The sequence below is a fragment of the Gopherus evgoodei genome, chromosome 1 (assembly GCF_007399415.2).
Source record: "Gopherus evgoodei ecotype Sinaloan lineage chromosome 1, rGopEvg1_v1.p, whole genome shotgun sequence".
Classification (NCBI taxonomy): Eukaryota; Metazoa; Chordata; order Testudines; family Testudinidae; genus Gopherus; species Gopherus evgoodei.
In genome coordinates, this window is record NC_044322.1 from 160,706,751 (window position 1) to 160,726,110 (window position 19,360).

Consider the following 19,360-nt stretch of genomic DNA (forward strand, 5'->3'; position numbering starts at 1 on the left):
GTCTATCCTCTCCTCTTTGCTAGGATATAGGGTATCTATCCCGTTTAATAAATCCTCCCCTATGGGATATATCTGTCTGAACCTTGTGCTCCTTTGCACTTGTTGACTTTCCCCTAGCCCTTAGTTTAAAAACTCATCTATAACCTTTTTAATTTTGCATGCTAGCAGTCTGGTTCCATATTGGTTTAGGTAGAATCCTTCCCTTCTGTATAGGCTTGCCTTTCCCAAAAGGTCCCTCACTTCCTACTAAATCTAAATTCCTTCTCTGAACACCATCATTGCATCCATGCACTGACACCCTGCAGTTCTGCCTGGCTAACTGGTTCTGCATGTGAAACTGGAAGCATTTTCAGAGAATGCTACCATGGAGGTCCTGGACTTTAATCTCTTTCTTAGCAGCCTAAATTTGGCCTCCAGGACCTCTTGCCTTTCCTTCCTTATGTCATTGGTACCTTCATGTATCACTGCCACTGGCTCCTCCTCAGCCCTGCACATAAGTCTATCTAGATGTCTTGAGAGGTCCGCAACCTTTGCTCCAAGCAAGCAATTCGCTCTGCAGATCTTCTGGTCATCACAAACCCAACTATCTGTATTTCTGATAATTGAATCTCCCATTACTATTAAATGTCTCTTCCTAATAACTGGGGTTTCCTCCCCCAGAACTACATTTTGGTAGTTAGGCCCCCTTGTGAATCCCATAATTGTGATCTGCTGTCTTCATGGTCAGTCATTGAAATGGCACCAAGACTACAAAAATGTGACTGTCTTTCTTATATTGTATGTCTACATCTTCACCTTGTGGGTAAATATGGAATGTCTGTGCCAGGATTTCTGTACTCTTTGGGTTTCTCTACATTGCCTGGTGGATCGAGGGGTGGGGGTCGATTTATCACATTTAGTCTAGACACGATAAATCGACTGCTGAGCGCTCTCCCATGTCAACTCCGGTACTCCACCAGGGCGAGAGGTGCAGGCAAAGTCTATGGGAGAGCGTCAGTCGTCGACTTACCACAGTGACGACACCGTGGTAAGTAGATATAAGTACGTCAACTTCAGCTATATTATTCACGGAGCTGAAGTTGCTTAACTTAGATTGAGCCCTCCTCCTCCCCAGTGTAGCCCAGGTCTTTGTTTCTTTTCTCACTGCTGTCTCCACTGTGAACACTGATTTTCTCAGCTTCATTGCCACATACAGATTAAATGTATTAACATTCTTCTTGCTGTTAAATTTGGCAACTGAAGGAAGATTGGGAACAATAGATATCTATTGTTTACAACTCTCTTAGGATGTAATAGTTCAATGTGTGTGCTTACCCATTCACAGTAAAAAGTCAATGAGATCTGAAATCATTTGACTGTCGCAAGAGAAAGTATATGGGGCTCTGCTTAATACAGAAGCAAATAGTCTAACCTTATTTTACTCTCCAGACCGTTTTCTTCTCCATCCTACTGGAGTGTGTATGCTGGTATTCTGAAGCAAACGGAAACGCACTACAGAAGTGGATCCAGAGTTCAGAAAATAATTTCCCACCCAAATTATGATTCAGATTCTAAAAACAATGACGTTGCCCTGATGAAGTTACAGACACCGCTGAGTTTTACTGGTAGGTATTCTCTTGTGTGCTTAAGCCCAAAAACTCAGCTTCAGAAATTGCCCACCCCTTTTTATTGGTTTATTTTTTTTAAATTGTGTCAGCCATTAAAGAGGAAGGGCTTGCTCTGCAGACACTTAGAAAACATGAGAAAAATACAAAGCATGAGAAGATATTTTAATAACATATAGTCAGCAAGCCAGGATTGAACACTAAGCTGCTGCAAAATAGAAACTGTAATAAAATGTGCTTTTTTAATTGGGTGTCAATTTATTGGCTGTCAGAGGTCTGCAGGGATGGCAGGGGTGTCATGTCAGCGCTACCCTCCTCCAGGGACCCTTAAATGACCTGCCAACTCTACTGGAACCCAGGATTCTTCATGAATGAGAAATGAAATCCTTGCTGTGTTTTGATGACCTGGTCATTCTATTAACTACTCATAGTGGCCTTCTAGAGAGCCTGTACATGCAACGAATACACTGCAACATATGGGACTTACACGTCAAATGTGACGAGTGATCTTTTTATGAAAAGAGGAGGTACATAAGGAAACACTCTAAATCCAGTGTATGTATACTACATAATCCATTCATCAGGGATTTTCAGACTAGCTGTAACTCCTAGTGTTCTCTCCATCAAAACAGCACACAGTTCTTCCACTATAAAGCACTTGAAAATGAACTACTAAAATCAAACGCACAGTCCATTCTGGTGTACATAACTCCAGGCCTTGATACTAACTTCTGTACCTTGCCCTAAGGTGAGTAGTGCACAATGGATCAAGACCTAAAACAGGTTCCAAAAAGAAGCAGAACTATTTCAGACCCCGGAAGAGCATGCAAAACTGAGGCGGGCTCTTTTTGAAATGGAGCGCAGTGGCCAAACTAGAAGTGAAAACTGGAAGACGAGGCATAGTGCAAACCCAGAGAGGATGCTCTCTACTCCAGTGCCCCAAATTTGAAGGCATTCAAGAGACTTTTCAAATTACCTGAAGTCCTAAGACTTTCTAATAAGATTCAGTGAAGGAAAGCAACATATAGTGCTTGGAGAAATGGCAAAAATAACATGAAGAAAACTCCCCCTTGCTGCTGGTGATAGGCAAGTGTATCTGTTCAATAGGAATAGCATGAGTCCTACATGCAAAGGGGCAAACAAAAGTTTAACAAATATTTTACTGCTAGTTTACATGCTGTGCACAACCTATTTGGAATCTGTGGAAGAAGCAGCATGCTAATTTCAATAGGACTTTGCATGGAAAGTACACAATGCTCATGTGAATTAGGCGTTTTTGACCAATGTTTGCCCTCAGTCTGTGTCCTAGTGGATCAGTGTCCCATCTCCATGTCTTGCTCGCTCTGCCTCCTTCTCTCCCCCTCCTCCCCCAAGAAATAAACCCTGTAAAAATAGTTGGCATTAACTTGTTAATTAAATGTTACTTGAGTGATGGAGAGGGAACTAACCTCCCTCTGAATCCCAAGAGTCTGAAACTTTAGGTCAAGGCTTAGAAACATTTGGAAGCCTACACTCCTTCTACCCATCCTGTACTTCTTGTGGATAAAGAGGTCATCAGTGTTCTCAGGCTGGCAGCGTTTATGACCACAATACTTGCTTAGATGCTAGGAAGCTAAGTGGACAGGGGAGGAGCCTTTATATTTAAAAGCGCTAGCGTGTACTTGGAGTCCCTAGTATTCGGTGTAGCATGGGTCTCCTGGGTGGAAGACCCTCTAATAGATTTTTTTTTTAAATTTATCTATGTCCTCTTACATAGGCTTGCTAATCACCAGTGTATTCTTACTTCACAGACACTGTAGCACCTGTTTGTTTGCCTAATCCTGGAATGATGTTCCAACCTGATCAACAGTGCTGGATATCTGGATGGGGAGCAGAATACGAAGGGGGTGAGACTTCTGGTTCTAAAATACTGGGACAATCATTTTAGTTTTGTTCTAAGTTTGTACTAAACTAAAAAATGCTCTTCATCTGCAGTCTGCCGGTAACTTTCATGGGGTAGGAGACAATTTGAAAGATCGCTGCCAACTTGCTGTCACTCACTCTGTCTTGTTGTCTTCTTTCTGAGGCAAAATGTCTGGTACTATCAAGCAACTTGTAACGTGTCTCTCCGCACTAGTCTGCAAAGCAGCTCAGCTAAGTATGGGGTTAGAAATATTAGTGCAGGAAAAAGAAGAGAACTTAGGATCATCCTGGCAGTTTAGCAATAGGACAGTCTTCTATATCTCTGCTAGCAGGGGCTTGAAACACAGTAGTGACCACGTGCCCCACTCATGTGGCAGAGTGTAGTGGGGTGCATTCTACAGCAGTTCCTCATGAGGGGGCGTGGATTTTTGTCTGGGAGTGTGTGAGGGTGTTGTAGCGTTCATATTATCTAGAGTGGATAATCTCCTTGGGACAAGAGGACAGAGTTGCAGTGGTATGAGTAAAGCTGCAGTGAGTGAGTGGGAAAAGGAGAGATTTTTCAGGCCAAGGAGGAGGGTGTAGCCTGATTAGGGAAAGTGCCAAGTACCTCCTGTAAGGTAGAGGGCACCCTAACTCATAGTGTTCGCTAACTTGATCATTGCCTTTCAGGTTCACTCCCTCTGGGGCACTGGACATTGGCCACTATTGGCAGACAGGATGCTGGGCTGGATGGACCCTTGGTCTGACCCAGGATTGCCATTCTTTTGTTGTTCAGAATAATGTATCATCATCTTCAAAGTGGTTTTTAATATCTGTGTTCTTTTTTTAATCAAATGTCAGTGTTTATGCCAAGGCATCACTGACTGGTTTTTGATCTTGTGCACCACTGAAAGCAAATTTAGGGATTTGTAACTTCTACACAAGACAATCTGAGACCTGTTCTAACTTCATTTTTGTGTGTGTGCGTGTTTCAACTTTAGGTAAAACTTCAGATGTCTTGAATGCCGTAATGGTGCGTTTAATAGAACGTAATATATGTAATGATGTCAGAGTCTATAATGGCTTAGTTTTGCCTACCATGATATGTGCTGGGTATCTGAAAGGAGGAAAAGATTCCTGCCAGGTAATAATCTATGTTTATTTTAGTTCTTAACGATTAATTTTTTTATTATTCTCACACTTGCTGGAGAGGGTATTTAAAATGCTAGTGACTGTGACAGGTCTAGTTAAATAGATAAGTGACTGTCTTTGGAGCATTGCAGTCAGGCTTCCAGTTTTCATCATGCTGAGAGAACTGCTAGAGATAGCGCTGATAGTTGGATTCTCCCATCCCATTCCTCAGTCCTCGATGCCAGTATTGACTTGTTGCTAAATTTGTACAAAGTGCTAGCCCCTCATTTTCAAATGCAAATCTGTAACAATTTCTTGGCAGCACTGAAAATGAGTGACTTTTCACAAATTTAGCAACACTTTTCTCATGCTTTTGAGAAAAGAGAAAACCAGTCTCTCCCACCCCAAATATGCATCCAACAATATATAAATTCTTGCATTTTTGGTGGGTAAGCTAACTGTGTAGTACTGTAACTGAGGTAGCACTTGTTTTAGATCATCTGCTTTTTAAACTAGGGTGTGGCCTCCCTGTGTTGGGGATGGGGCACAACAAGGTTATCAGGGAGGCAAGGAGCTGGCTGGTTAAGAATTGTCTTGTTTCTTCAAAACATCATTGATTAAAATAAGAATTTCTCCCAGTAGCTGAGTCTCCTGCTCATCTCTTGCTGCCAGGCTGAAATAATGAGGAGGAGAGAGGGATGGACTGAGAGAGCATGGCCTCTCCCCGTGCAGGAGGGGTGGAGTGGGGTGGGTGATCGCAGCTCTCTGGCCTCTCCTTTGGCGGTAGTTCCTCTCTGCCCACATAGGCTCTTGCACATGTGTGCTGGGGATCATGCTAAGGCCAGAGGAGCCTGAAGCCTGTTAGTGATTCTGGCAGGGACACAAGGAGAGCGCACAGCATGGCTGGCTGTGTCCTGCTGAGGTTACCTGCCTGAAATGTGTCCTGGGCAGGGGAGGCTTGTGGGCAGGGGAGCAGTGGGGTGGGGTCCTGGATCCTAGGTGTCCATGGAATACTGTTTCTTTGAAAGAGGAAGGCATGCTTGGACACGAATCTCCACAGTGGATTGCAGCAAAAAAAAAAAAGTTTGGGAACCTCTGTTTTAGATGCAGTGTGGAAGCAATACTCAGTGGGTTTTGTTTTTTTTTTTAATTATTGTTCCCTCTGAGACTTGGCTACAGTGTTTGAATCTGTATTTATCAGCTCTTTCCAATGGGCAAGGTCACTAATAGCATGCTTGTGGGCTCATGTATTTGCCCAGGGTGACAGTGGAGGTCCATTAGTAACTGAAAAAAACTCAGTGTGGTGGCTAGTTGGTGACACAAGCTGGGGAACTGGCTGTGCCAGTCGCAGAAGACCTGGAGTTTACGGAAATATGACTGTGTTCACCGACTGGATTTACAGAAATATGCAGGTAAAATATATATTCATGCTCTTTCTTCAACATTTTATACAGGCTTATAGAGCTTAAACTTTTAAGGCCAGAAGGGACCATTGTGATCATCTAGTTTGACCTCCTGCACATTGCAGGCCATAGAACCTCACCAATCACCCTGTAATAGACCCCTAGCCTATGGCTGAGTTACTGAGTCCTCAGATCATGATTCAAAGACTTTGAGTTAGAGAACCCCCACTATTTATTATTCCAAATCCCCATTATTCGTATTATGAAAAGTAACATCACGTTTTTAATGACTTTGAGAACCATTAGCTGGCTCTATCATATCAAGTAATTGAGAAAACTAAGAGAGATGATACTCACCATTTTTTTGTTTGTTTGTTTGTTTTCAAACAGGCAAATAGATGATCATGCTATCTGCTGTTCTTGCTGAATGACTTTCAAGAAGAATCCTAAATGGAGCTATGGCTTTCTTGGCTACCTTACTATGTACTTTTAAAAAAATTTCTAGATCCTTACAATTTTTTTACTACTTGCAAATAACCTGAAGTTTTGCACACTCAGTTCTGTGCTGGCTGCAGTGACTGATCTATTTAATGAAGTAGAAGACTCACAAGCACCTTTCTCATTATGGTGCCTGGTGGCACAAAATTGCTGTCAACTGGTAACTGACATGTTCCTTTAGTTTTGTAGCTTCCAAGTTTATAGGGTTTTCTATAATCACACTTGTAATTGAAATAATCACTGTTTCAATTACAAGCAGGGTGGTTTGACACTTGCGTGACTGGCATAATTTAATTTAAATGTAAATAGTGGTGTAAATATGAATCTCTGGGGTCCTAGCTGGTGACTTAAAGAGAAAAACACATGGTGAATGTCAGTCAGGGCATTATAGGTAAAGGGAAGCTGTTTCGTACATTGGAGAGTAGAGGCAGGGAGAGATGTCTTGGCATATATTCAGGTGGTTAAAAATCCTCATGACCTTTATAGGAGGGGTAACAGCCAGGGTGATCTCTTTTGGATTTACCCCAACATAAATAGGATCAGCATTTAGCTCAGTAATTGAAAATGTGCCATTGTTCTTCACGGTTACCCTTCCTGGGTCCCACATCTAGCATGCAGGAGAAATACAGTAACTATTGTTCTAAAGCTAGACAGCACAGGTAGGCTGCTGAGAACAGTTCTTCTGGCTTGTAGCAGGACACTGTGTACCAGTAGCATGCTCAATTTTATGAGCTGGGAGCTGTTAACTGATTCTGAGAACTCTCCCCTCTGAAATGCAAAGAACAAAGCTTTGCTGTGTGGCTGCCTTCCATGTAGTCATTCTCTGTGATCAAAGTGTAGGTACGGGAGGCTGGGAAAGTGTGGAAATCAGAGTTGCAAAAAAAAAAAAAAAAAATTTCCACCAAACACATGACTACCTCAGTTTTAAAGTAATCTGGCTTTTAATTCCATAGAAAGTTCTCTGTACTTGTCCCTGTAGCTATTTTAGCAGGAGACCAACCACTTAAGCTTTTTTTTAAAAAACAAAACAAAAAACACAAAGCCACTAACCATTCACATAAGTCCGATGATTTTAATGTTCTAGAAGAGGAAAAATAAAATGTTATAGTTTTAGAGGTGTACAAAAAGACACTGGTATGGTGCTGACAAATTGACCAAAAGTAATGAGACTCAGTATGTCTCTTCTCCTGCTTTATGTGCTCTCCAATGGAGTGAAATGACCAAGTTTGCTGTTACTTAATGGTATCTTAATTCCCAAAGCTTGAGTTGGAGAAATTTCCACTTCAGTTTTGGAACCACAATCTGTTATATATCAGAGTGCCACTTAAATAATATTTTTAAAATGGTTGTAAAGGCTAGAATGTTCAGGGGGACAGAAAAGCCATAATGAGTCACTTTCTATAGGAATGACAAATCTCTTCAGAGGAATGACTTTTTAAAAAAATAGCAATGTATACCAAAACAAGACAAAATTTCTTAAGAAAACAAATGCGGTTGTCTTGCACATAAGTGGTACAACTAATTAATAAATCTTTTACAAATCATTTCTCCTTGCAGTAATTTATTACAGCATTTCTACCTCCCTCAATCTTTTTGTTGACTGGAAGTCTGTAAAGCACCTTGAGAGCCTCAGAGATGAAGGATACTCTTCTGATTTAAGCACAAGATGGGACACCTAAGGGAGCTGGTTTTTTCTCCAACCTTTCAGCAAGCTTCCTGGTAGTCCTTTAAACAGGTTACTTGGCTTGACTTTTAGAAGCGCTGACTACCCCCCACTGCTAAATAACTTTGATGGGAAGGACAGTTTTAGTGATACTTAGTGAACTTACAAGTGGCAAGGAAGCTCATCTTAAAGGCAGTAAGGACTCAGGGGAGGTATCTATTTTGCTACTTGGAGGGATAGAAGGTTGGATTTGAGTCAGTACTGGACCTATCTTTAGTTGTAACAAGCACATGCTGTGTTCCAATGATACTTGGTAAATACTTTTCTTTCAAGTTCTCTACTGAATGCATATGAAGGATAACTTGAAGTTTAATCAAAGAAAACTTGTGTGTCCAAAAGTGTTACTTTCAGGGCTTTTTTTCTTTTAAGACCATAAGCTCACATTACTGTTGACAGAATAGCAGCAGCATAATGTACTTCTTTTTATAAATAGAGACTTCAGTTTCTAGAGTTGAGTAGGGCCAAGAAAGCTTCCACACTAAAGAAAGCTCAGACTATGCCCATTTGCCCCTCACCTCTTCCATCGTATCTAACAAACACAGGTCAACATAAGCTATGTATGCTTATCTACCACCCCTTTGGGTAGGCCATTGAACCGTCTGATGGGATCAACCTCAGTTGCTTTACAAGAACAATATAAGAATTTTTAATAGAGTTTCATAGAAGCATAATTACAGTACACACTCATAGAAACAACTTGGTCTCAACTCATGATTTGTTGAGCTACATTAAGATTAAGTTCTTTCCCAGTGATTGGGCCAGGACATCAGGTGACATACAGAGGATCTCAGTCCAGGATCTAACAACTTTATATCCTCACACTACACTTGCAAAGGGACATTTACCTTTGTTTCTTTTAATATATACCATACTTCCAAAATGTCAAAACAGACTAACTAATTTCCATGGCTGAAATAAAGCATGCAGAAGAACACAACAGAAAGGTGAGCAGGAAAGCACACATTTAAAATATACGTACACTTTTGATTCAGTCTCTCACTGCAATATAGTTGAATTCATTTGCCTACTGTAGGATGCATGTTCCGTAGTGGAGAGCTCGTGTCCTCGCATGTTAAAATGAACACATTCAGAATGTTTCCCAGTAGCAACAGAATTACGGGGAGGCATAAGAAAGTCTTAATGCTATACATTAAACTAAAATGGTTCACAGGTGAACATGAGAGACACACAACTGATGAGGTTAAAGCAATTACCTGATTTAGCTAAACTCTGACTTAGTTAATTCAGTTTTTAAGGATAGTGTAGACAGATACACAATTTCTAAAGTGTTATACAAAGCTCTGATTATAGATCTTTCCAGTACCAAGAACTGACATTTGAAACAGACTGTTTAAAGCAGAGAGGCTACAGCACAGCTTTTATTAAGCGAAGGCGAGCTTGTGTGAGACGATGAATTCGTCCACTCAGAAAATGCCTCTGAGCGGCAGCATCTTGCCGTTCCTGAAGAAAGAAGCTCAATTTTTCTTTTTCTTGTAAAAGTTGCAGCATTGAATTCTGTAATTTATCTCCAAAGTCCTGAAGGATGTAGAACTGGATGATCAGAGGAATTTGGCTGGAGAGACGTTTACCTGCACTCTGGAAAAAGAAGATGGTTATAAAACATTACTATCAAAAAGAGGACATGGGAAGGGCTCTCTAGTGAGATCCAGTAAGAAGCTACAGCATTCTGTGTCAAGTGATTGTTCCAGCATCTTCATGAATTAGTCTGTAAATGTTTCAGACAGCTGAGATGCAACTTTTCCTCTTTAATCCCATTTGAAAACACGCTTGCTGTGCAGAGTGGGGAAAGAGAGGCAGTAATGGCAACCCCCCATTTACATTAATTCTTATGGGGACATTAGATTTGCTTAACATTGTTTTGCTTAGAGTTGCATTTTTCAGGAACATAACTACACCGTTAAGCAAGGAGTTACTGTACTCTTGTAAAGAAAACTCCTTCCACAGAAGCCGCAGCCTGTGGCTGACCTACTTCCACAAACTGCTGGAGGTACTAATGGAGTGGCTCATAGGTTTTGTCCTATATAATTACTTAATGTACTATCACAAACGTCATATCTTAGGATTCTAGCTTGAACCCCTTTAACATTATCAGCCCGTCTGGCACAAGCAGTCAAATGGGCACAGCCAAAAGTCAGCTCCCACTATCCCAGAACTTATTAGTCCTGTGAAGTACAGGGCTGCCTTAGTGCTATGCCCTAGCCTTAAAGGATGTTATCGTGGGGATTTGATCACTTATTTAGACCAATGAAAGCTCATTACATTTTCCTGAGCTAGTTCCCTCTTAATCTAACTAACAAATCAGAGTACAACAGAGGCAGCAATTTATTATTCAGATAAGCTATTCAACATGATTGACTAGCAGAAGGAACTTAAATGAAAGACACTTTTGTGAGAAATCTCAGGCTATTGCCCAACATTTCTCCTTTCAAATCATTAAGCTGAGGGTAAAATTTTCGAAGAGTACTTAGGTGCTTAAATCCCATTATCAGAAGTGACAAACCTAGGAGCCTAATTCTCATGGAAAATTGATGGTATTTAACTGCATAGTCTCTCTTGAAAATGTTGCTTAGTTAGGGTTGCCAACTTTTTTACTCGCACAAAAATGAACATCTTTGCCTTGCCCCTGCCCTGCCCCTCCTCCAAAGCCCCACCACCACTCACTCCATCCCCCTCCCTGTGTCACTCACTCTCCTCACCCTCCCTCACTTGTTCATTTTCACCAGGCTGACTCGTGGTTGGGATGCAGGAGAGGGGGAGGGCTCCAGCAGTGGGTGTAGGCTTCAGGGTGGGGCCAGAAATGAGTTCAGGTGTGGGAGGGGGCTTTGGGCTGAGGCAGTAGGATGGGATGTGGAAGGAGGTGAGGGAGGGGGCTCTGGGCTGCAGCAGGGGGTTGGAGTGGGGGATGAGGCTTCCAGCTGGAGGTGTGGGCCTCTGGGTTGGGCCTGGGATGCACGGCTTGGGGTGCAGGAGGGTGCTCTGGGCTGGGATTGAGAGGTTCAGAGGGTGGAAGGGGGATCAGGGCTGGGGCACAGGGAGGGGAAGGGGGAGGAGAAAGGCTCCGGGCAGTGCTTACCTCAAAAGCTCCAGGAAGCAGCAGCATGTCCCCATCTGGCTCCTAGGCCAAAGCGTGGCCAGGCGGCTCTGCGCACTGCTCCATCGGCAGGCGCCGCCCCCACTGGCTGCAGTTCCCAGCCAATGGGAGCTGCGGAGCTAGCACTTGGGATGGAGGCAGCGCACAGAGTCCCCTGGCTGCCCCTAGGCCTAAGTGCTGGAGCAGGGGACATGCTGCTGCCTTCCAGGAGGCACGTGGAGCCAAGTCAGGCAGGGAGTCTGCCTTAGCCCCACTGCACTGCTGATCCGACTTTTAGTGGCCTGGTCAGCACTGTTGACTGGAGCTTCCAGGGTGTCTTTCTGACCGGGTGTTCCGGTCAAAAACTGGACACCTGGCAACCGTATGCTGAGTGTCTAATGGCTCTTTGCTGCAGATTCACTGCTCTAGTGTTATTTAACCTATTGCCAAGTGAAGCACTTTAAGTGCGTGAGAGATTATGTAAAAGCAAGTTCTCTTTTGCCTTTTCACCCTACCTCATGACATCTATGGCTAAAATAACCACTTCTACTTACAGGAGCTACATGTAGTTTCCATTTTGTTCTCAGAGAGAGAGAAAACAAAGGCCTGGTGGTTCAATAGCTGCCTCTAGTATTATGAATGCACTGATTTGTATCTACACATGCATCCATTTTGTGCAGTTGCACTTGAATTTTGCCGGTAGTGCACTGCTACAGACCAGACAATAACTCACCTAAAAATCAGGGCCTTAATCTCCGAGTTGATGTAGGGCTAAATTCAGAGGTGGCATACATTTTGTCATTAAGTTGATGAAAGTTGGTGTAATTTGAAAACTGAGGTAGACTTATGGCAGGAAAAGCAATCAAAAGGCAGATGCTACGCACTCAGCCTGAACGACCCCTACATAATGATTCTGTACATTGATACTGTACATGCATTTCACATCACATCTGCATTTGCCCATAGACAGTGTTATATCAGCTGTTCAAAATTCCAGTTACTGCAAAAAGATGTTATCCATGGACAGCGGGGAGGGGGGAATTATATGCCTTATAAATGGTACCAGGGTTTTCTTAAATTAAAAACTCCTCCTATTGCCTGCAAAGGGAACGGGATTAGTACATGCTGAAGTATTTGGAATGGAATAAAAACTGTGGTAGGAATCCATAAACTCACACTGAAGTATGCTGCCAGGTGATAACCCATTTCCATAATGGCAGAGTGGTTCTGGGTTGGAACAGTGCCAGAATTGAAACTCAAGGCAGTCAGGTTCAGACTGTTGGCTGCTTCCTTTGGTGTTTCTTCCCTGATAACTTTTAAGTCTTGGCTGTAAACATTGTCCTGGCAGTATACAAGCTGCTCCATTTTAAACTGGACTCGGATCATTGTTTCAGCTTCCTCTGCTTGTTTGTCTCTAATGTCTTCAATTTTGTCCTGTGAAGGGAGGGGGGGCGGGGAGAAAACTATCAAAATCTACTAAGCAACCAGTGTACAGGTGAGTACAGGACCAGCCCCATGTGACAGGTAACGTGACATAGTGTCACAGGGTTCTCAAGACCACACGGTACGAGCCAGATTCTGGTGGTATGTCAGCGGGCTTGAGAGGCCGCATTGCTCTGTGTCCCCATTACACTTGTGGACAGGAACAGCCAAAAGCCTGCTGCTTGAGTTCTCTGAGTATGAACAACAGAGGAGTGTTTGTGCTGCCAACTATCTGAGAAACCCCATGAGGGATGAGTTGGCAGGGCAGGGGTAATATTAATGGGATCATTCAATATGTTCTGATAAAGCATGTCGTGATTGCCGATGCTGTATTCAGCCTCAACATATTCATAAAGGTGATATGTCTGTAGGAATCTCCACAAATTGCTTAAAGGTACAACAATCAAATAAGTGACTGATCAAGAGTGAAGGAGTAACATGTAGTTCTATATACAATACATTATGCCATTCAGTATTGCTAGTCTTATACGGGTTACATAAAATCATAGCAGTGTCAGACTGGAAGGGATTTCAAGAGGTCATCTAATCCAGTCCCCTGCACTGAAGCCCGGACTACATAATAACGAGACCATTCCTGACAGTTGTTTGTGTAACTTGGAGAACAATTTTTCATTTTTGCCCTTATAACAACCTTTTATGTACTTTAAAACTTATGATGTCCTCCCTCAGTCTTCTCGTCTCCAAATTAAACAAACTAAATTTTAATCAATCTTCCCTCATAGGTCATGTTTTCCAGATCTTCAATAATTTTTGATGTTTTCTGGACAGCATGTGGTGTCTCACCTTAGCAGCTCTGTTAAGATTTTGAAAATCCTCAAAATGATCTTTGGCAACTTCTGTAAAAGATTTTCGGACAAGTTCTGAGGGGAGAAAAGAGATAAAATAAAGGTAGCAATGTAAATGTGATTACTGAGCTACTGGTAGTACAAGATTTGTGAAAACTGGTCATTCACCATATCTATCCAAATGACACTGCCATGGAGCTATGCCTCATCATTGCAATTTTTAATTCCTCCTTGTCATATCTATGATCTTCCATTTTCCTATTGTGGTCGATTTCTAACTGTTTCAGAAGTAATGTACTTTCAAAGGAATTTGTACTTTCAAAGTCTGAAGGTCAGGGATTGAGGTCTAGATATCTGTCTCATGCCATGAAACTGGTTTGATTCAGATTCATTTTCCACTGCCTGAAACAGCCAAGATACAGCTCTTGCCATGTTAACCAAAATCTAGACAAACTAATATTTTTGAAGCTTAGGATAAGCTTAGTAAATTGAACTCACCAATTACTTTCTTCAGTATCTCAATAGCTGGTTCTTCTAGTACCATGATTTGCTGTCTTACAATGGTCTCAAATGCCTTGTAACTGACAAAACCTGGGAGCTCTCTTCCACGATATTGTTTTTCAAATCTCCACACTTCATGTTGTATAGTTTTTCTAACTATAACATTAAAACAACAGCACTATTTAAATACACCAAATCCAATGAATTTATAAAAGAAAATTATGGATTTAAAAGAAGTTTAGTTCTTTTTTCTGAAGACACTTGACTGGAAGAACTAGTAAACAGATGATCATTTAAGCAAGATGATTTCTGTAGAACTGAGCCAAAATATGCCATTACTACTTTTAAGAATGAGCTGTTTCATTCACTGAGATGAACATATAAACTAATGGAAACAGGAACAAGGACCAATATTCTGAGCCAGTACGTCAACTCCTATCAGTCTGATATTTCTGCAGCTGAAAAACTGCCACAAATAAGTCTATTCTAGACCTTCTAGTACACTCAGACAACACCATCACTAAAACATTGTCAACACTGGAGAAATTTGCCATCCTAAATAATAGTTGTTCCCCTTTTTGATACATGTGTACCTTGCCTCCACATGTACAAGTGCTTTAAAAAGTGTCCAATCTTGATTGATCATGTGTGGATTTAGAAATTATAGCATAATCATGCCTGACTGGAGGCAGGAGGTGCACAGGTAATGCTGCATTCAATTATTAAGGACCAGTCCTCCTAGAAGTTCCAAGAGATTCCAGAAATTTATGGGCTTGACACAAACTACACTGCAATTTTTTTTGCAGTGTTTAATGGTAAGTAGACTGGAGTTTGAGAGGCAAAACTTTAGAAGGAAGGTGTATAGGAGTTTGTAAAATTAATCAGTCAACCAGAAAAACATCTTCCAATGTAATTTACAATAGAAAGCCCAAAAACTTGAATAATTTAGTAAAAAGTCTTGTCTATTCCATTTATCGGTTAGTTTTAATATTTATTCCAGCTCACTGATGATTTGCAACTAGAACTCTTAGATTAATTTACCTTGCAATGACTTCAGTTTATATAAACAATAATGCCTGCCTCATACACCGTGCTTTTCATGGGTTGATCTCAAGGAAGGCAGAAATATCATTATCTCCATTTTACATGCAATGAAGGTGCACCTCCCGTTCACACACATAAGCGCTTCAACTGATTCCAAAAGGGAATAAGTAACATCATAAAGAACCTAGTTTTTCCTGGCTTTCTCCTCTTCTATTTTTCCTGTGGTTTTGTTCACCTGCTATCTCCTCTTTCCACCTGTTTTCCTACTTTTTTCACTCCCCTAATACCTTTAGATTAACTGGCTCTGGGTATGTGGAGGGATAGGACAGATTAGACAATAGAAAACACCTGTGTCTAAATGTAGTTGCCCCTCAGTGACACGTACCCTATATACATTTTGTAACTATTCATTTAGAATTACATTTAACAATGTTTATGTCGACATTCACGGACAGCTAAAAACATATAGCAAGAGGTGCTGCTCGACAGAAATACGTGCTTCATATTCACCAAAAGGCAGAATTAATGGGTGTTCTGAGCGGTTTAGAAATGTTTAGAGCTGATGTTAAAGTTAAATTTCTGTGAGACATTCTTCTCCTTTTAGATCTGGATTCAATAAGCAATTGGCAGACTGGGTTATCTGTGAAACATGGGTCTTCTTTAGGTGGTTATTTTATTCCTCATAACTTGCTAGACTTCAAACCGTACACTTTTAAAAATCTTTTTAACGTAAGTTATTCAAAGAACCAAGGGCATATTGTCAGCTGGTGAAATTGTCCTTGCACCATTGACTTCAATGGATATGGAGGGAATCCATTGATTTCAATGGAGCTATGTGAGTTCACACCAGTTGGGGATCGTGGTAGATAAATTCTCATCACTTCAAGTTTTCAATTTCATTAACATGATCTATTTGCTGTCTTACAACTTCAGTTAAAAGAAGTGAAGTGGAGTATTTCATAGCAGCTTCACAGGCAAGCCCCTGTACTTACCAGTCAATGCACTGTCATCAAGTAGCTTCCCCCATTTTTGAAACTCTGTGCGGATTTTTGTAAACAGTCTAATTTCATTTTCAAACAACTTTTCTTCTCCCGCCACTGAACTCACAACGTCTTGATTAAACAATTTGATTTTCTGTAATGAGATTTTTAAAATACCACTCTGAGTTCTGTAAAGGCAGCATAGCTAAGCAAGAGTGAACTTGATTCTATTTTCCTTGTGGATCAAGGCAATCTTTTATTAAATTCCAATCAGTTAAATTTATGCAAAGCCAATCAAGATTGGTAGAGTTACACAGCTATCAATGCTAAGGGCCTATTTTCTTTCCTGCAGAACCTATATTACTGGGAAGACATTGAAAAAGAAAAGTATCCAGACTGACTTGCAGATCCTAGGCTGAGATTGCAGGCCTGGCAGTTAGAAAAAACAACCACCATCTTATATTTGTAAACTGAGGACGTGTGTTATGGAAATCATTGAGATGTAACCACAGAACGCTATAATGTCATATTAACCAAGTTCTGCCCAGTATTGAACTGCTCTACAAGTCAATAGGATTTGCCCTGCTAACTCATCTTGGTGCTTTTGAAAATCCCAACTTAAATCTTAATTCACCTCCTTTGTCCTTTTCTCTTTACCCTAAAAGCTGATCTAACAGCAGCCAAGATTTTCAGAAATGGTGCCTATGACTAGGCACCTAAATCCAGATTCAGGCACCTATACAAGTGACCTGATTTTTGTGGCAGTGGGTGGGTGCCCAGCATTTTTGAAAATCAGACCGTTTGTTTGGGTGCCTATTTGTGGCTTGAGGTACCTAATTTTAAACTCCTACTTTTGAAAAACGTGTTCATTATTTTTTTTTAAAATGTACTGCTCCTGACAGCTTTTGAGTCTGAAGCTGTCTAGTTATCAGCCAGGACAGTAGATGTACGCGCTTCTCCACCAGCATTCTGTCCATGTGCCGCAGTCCTGTTCTGGAGGGGTTAGTTCATTCTCAATGCTCATTTAGTCCTTGGTTTCTTTGCTGAGAGAGCTAGCATATCAGCATGGATTGTGAGGTTTCTTTTTTCCTCACTGTGGACATTTGTCCATTTTTCAGGTATCTAAAAGGGTATCATCAGGAGGAGGGAGAAAACTTGTTCACCTTAGCCTCCAATGATAGAACAAGAAGCAATGGGCTTAAACTGCAGCAAGGGAGATTTAGCCTGGACATTAGGAAAAAGTTCCTAACTGTCAGGGTAGTCAAACACTGGAATAGATTGCCTAGGGAAGTTGTGGAATCTCCATCGCTGGAGATATTTAAGAGTAGGTTAGATAAATGTCTATTGGGGATGGTCTAGACAGTATTTGGTCCTGCCATGAGGGCAGGGGACTGGACTCGATGACCTCTCGAGGTCCCTTCCAGTCCTAGAGTCTATGAGTCTATGAGAACTGCTGAGACCACCAACTCATTTCATACAGATCACTGAGCAGCCATCACAACAATTAGCAGTAACAATTTTCCACATAGACTAAGAGGGGGCAGATGACAATAGCTAGCCTAGGTAGAAGCTGCCATACATTATCCCCCTTTTCTTAGTTTCATTTTTCACACAGAGAGATTTGGTTTTGTTGGGGGCCAGCTAGATATATGGATATTAAGATTAAAACCTTTGAGTAAATGTACTAGTCTCAGTTTCCTTTATATTGCATTACCCTGAAACTTATATTATGTGACCAAAGCCCTTGGCTTTCTCAGGAGCTCATTGTCTGTATTATTTCTAGTGAATATTATGTTTGACCTGGTTTCCCTGTTCCATTTCGTTTTGCTGCCTGCTTGAACTCAAAGGGTTAAATCAGACTGCAATTGGGGATTGTCCTAGGCAGAAAACAAAACTAGGATTAACAGATCAGATAGCTTCAGGCAGGGCCATCCTTAGGCATAGGCAACATAGGTAGCTGCGCAGGGCACCTGAAAATTTGGGGCACCACTGGGTCTTAGTGTCAACCCTCTTGTTTTCCTATCCCTGTTCTGACCCTTCCTGCAGGCTCCCACAGATGGCTGCTCTAGCCTGGTGAGTCTTCCTTGGGAGGGAATCTAGTAGTTAAAAGTGAAAAAATCTCCAGCCTGCCAGACCTATTAGCACAACATTGAAACTGTTAAAGAGACATTCAAGGGGTAATAAAGCCATTTAACAGGCATTTGCCAACCCCAAGGTATATACTGACAGGTTTCAGAGTGATAGTCCTGTTAGTCTGTATCAGCAAAAACAAGGACGAGTCCTTGTGTCACCTCAAAGACTAAGGCCACGTCTACACTACAGCATAAAATCGAAATTATTAAAACCGGTTTTATAAAAATGGTTTTATAAAATCAATTTTACGTGTCCACAGTAGGGCACATTAATTCGGTGGTGTGCGTCCATGGTCCTAGGCTACCATCGATTTCCGGAGCGGTGCACTCTGGGTAGCTCAGTAAAAGAATGAGACCAATAACTTCGATTTCCGTCCACACTAACCCTTAATCGATATAGTAATATCGATTTTAGGGTTACTCCTCTCGTTGGGGAGGAGTACAGAAATCGATTTTAAGAGCCCTTAAAATCAATTTAAAGTGCCTTGTAGTGTGGACGGGTACAGCGTTAAATCGATTTAACGCTGTAGTGTGGACCAGGCCTAACAAATTATTTGGGCATAAGCTTTTGTGGACTAGAACCCATTTCATCAGATGTCCACGAAAGCTTATGCTCAAATAAATTTTTATACTGTCAGTTTCTGACTTTACTGACAAAAACAGTTGTGCATTAATGTAATATTTACACAGAACATGTCAGTCTACAGGACCTTAGTTTAAAATTTGCTTTAAAAATATTTCATTAGTGAGCTGGTGAAGATTATAAAATCACATTTCTAAAAAAATGCTTGCATAGAGTTTTAGATGCACAATCATCTTTAGCCTTAAATGTGTGGATCTTCAGACATACAGTTTTTTAAATAAATTCTTCAAAAGACCTCCCTTATCTAAAATACACATTTTAATTACTATAGTTAAAAAAAAAAGTGCTTCCAAGTCTTCCTGTGTCCTTTCTGTCCATCCCTTCACCACCTCTCCCCCCCACTCCCCACTGAAGAGAGCCCTTAAAAGGACAACAGTCCTTCCCTTCCAGATAGCTGGACAAAGAGTTTCCCTTTCTTTACTTCTGACTATCCGACGAACT

At 41.3% G+C, this 19,360-nt stretch overlaps 2 protein-coding genes across 6 annotated transcripts in view; one reads left to right on the forward strand and one right to left on the reverse strand.

The window, feature by feature from the left end:
• Positions 1 to 8,061, forward strand: part of TMPRSS2 (transmembrane serine protease 2) — a 51,279-nt gene extending 43,218 nt beyond the window's left edge. For all 5 annotated transcript variants that reach the window (XM_030577384.1, XM_030577374.1, XM_030577394.1 and 2 more), the window contains exons 11-15: positions 1,429 to 1,604; positions 3,395 to 3,490; positions 4,487 to 4,629; positions 5,876 to 6,028; positions 6,410 to 8,061. In XM_030577384.1, the coding sequence (XP_030433244.1) occupies positions 1,429 to 1,604; positions 3,395 to 3,490; positions 4,487 to 4,629; positions 5,876 to 6,028; positions 6,410 to 6,421 (580 nt within the window). In that variant the 3' untranslated portion in view covers positions 6,422 to 8,061. The remainder of the gene's footprint in view (positions 1 to 1,428; positions 1,605 to 3,394; positions 3,491 to 4,486; positions 4,630 to 5,875; positions 6,029 to 6,409) is intronic.
• The window catches only part of LOC115658436 (interferon-induced GTP-binding protein Mx2-like), a 37,499-nt gene continuing 25,665 nt past the window's right edge, over positions 7,527 to 19,360 (reverse strand). Inside the window, exons 10-14 of the mRNA XM_030577344.1 lie at positions 16,157 to 16,298; positions 14,118 to 14,276; positions 13,618 to 13,694; positions 12,508 to 12,765; positions 7,527 to 9,836 (exon numbers count right to left, since the gene is read on the reverse strand). Coding sequence (XP_030433204.1) covers positions 9,606 to 9,836; positions 12,508 to 12,765; positions 13,618 to 13,694; positions 14,118 to 14,276; positions 16,157 to 16,298 — 867 coding nt within the window. The 3' untranslated portion in view covers positions 7,527 to 9,605. The remainder of the gene's footprint in view (positions 9,837 to 12,507; positions 12,766 to 13,617; positions 13,695 to 14,117; positions 14,277 to 16,156; positions 16,299 to 19,360) is intronic.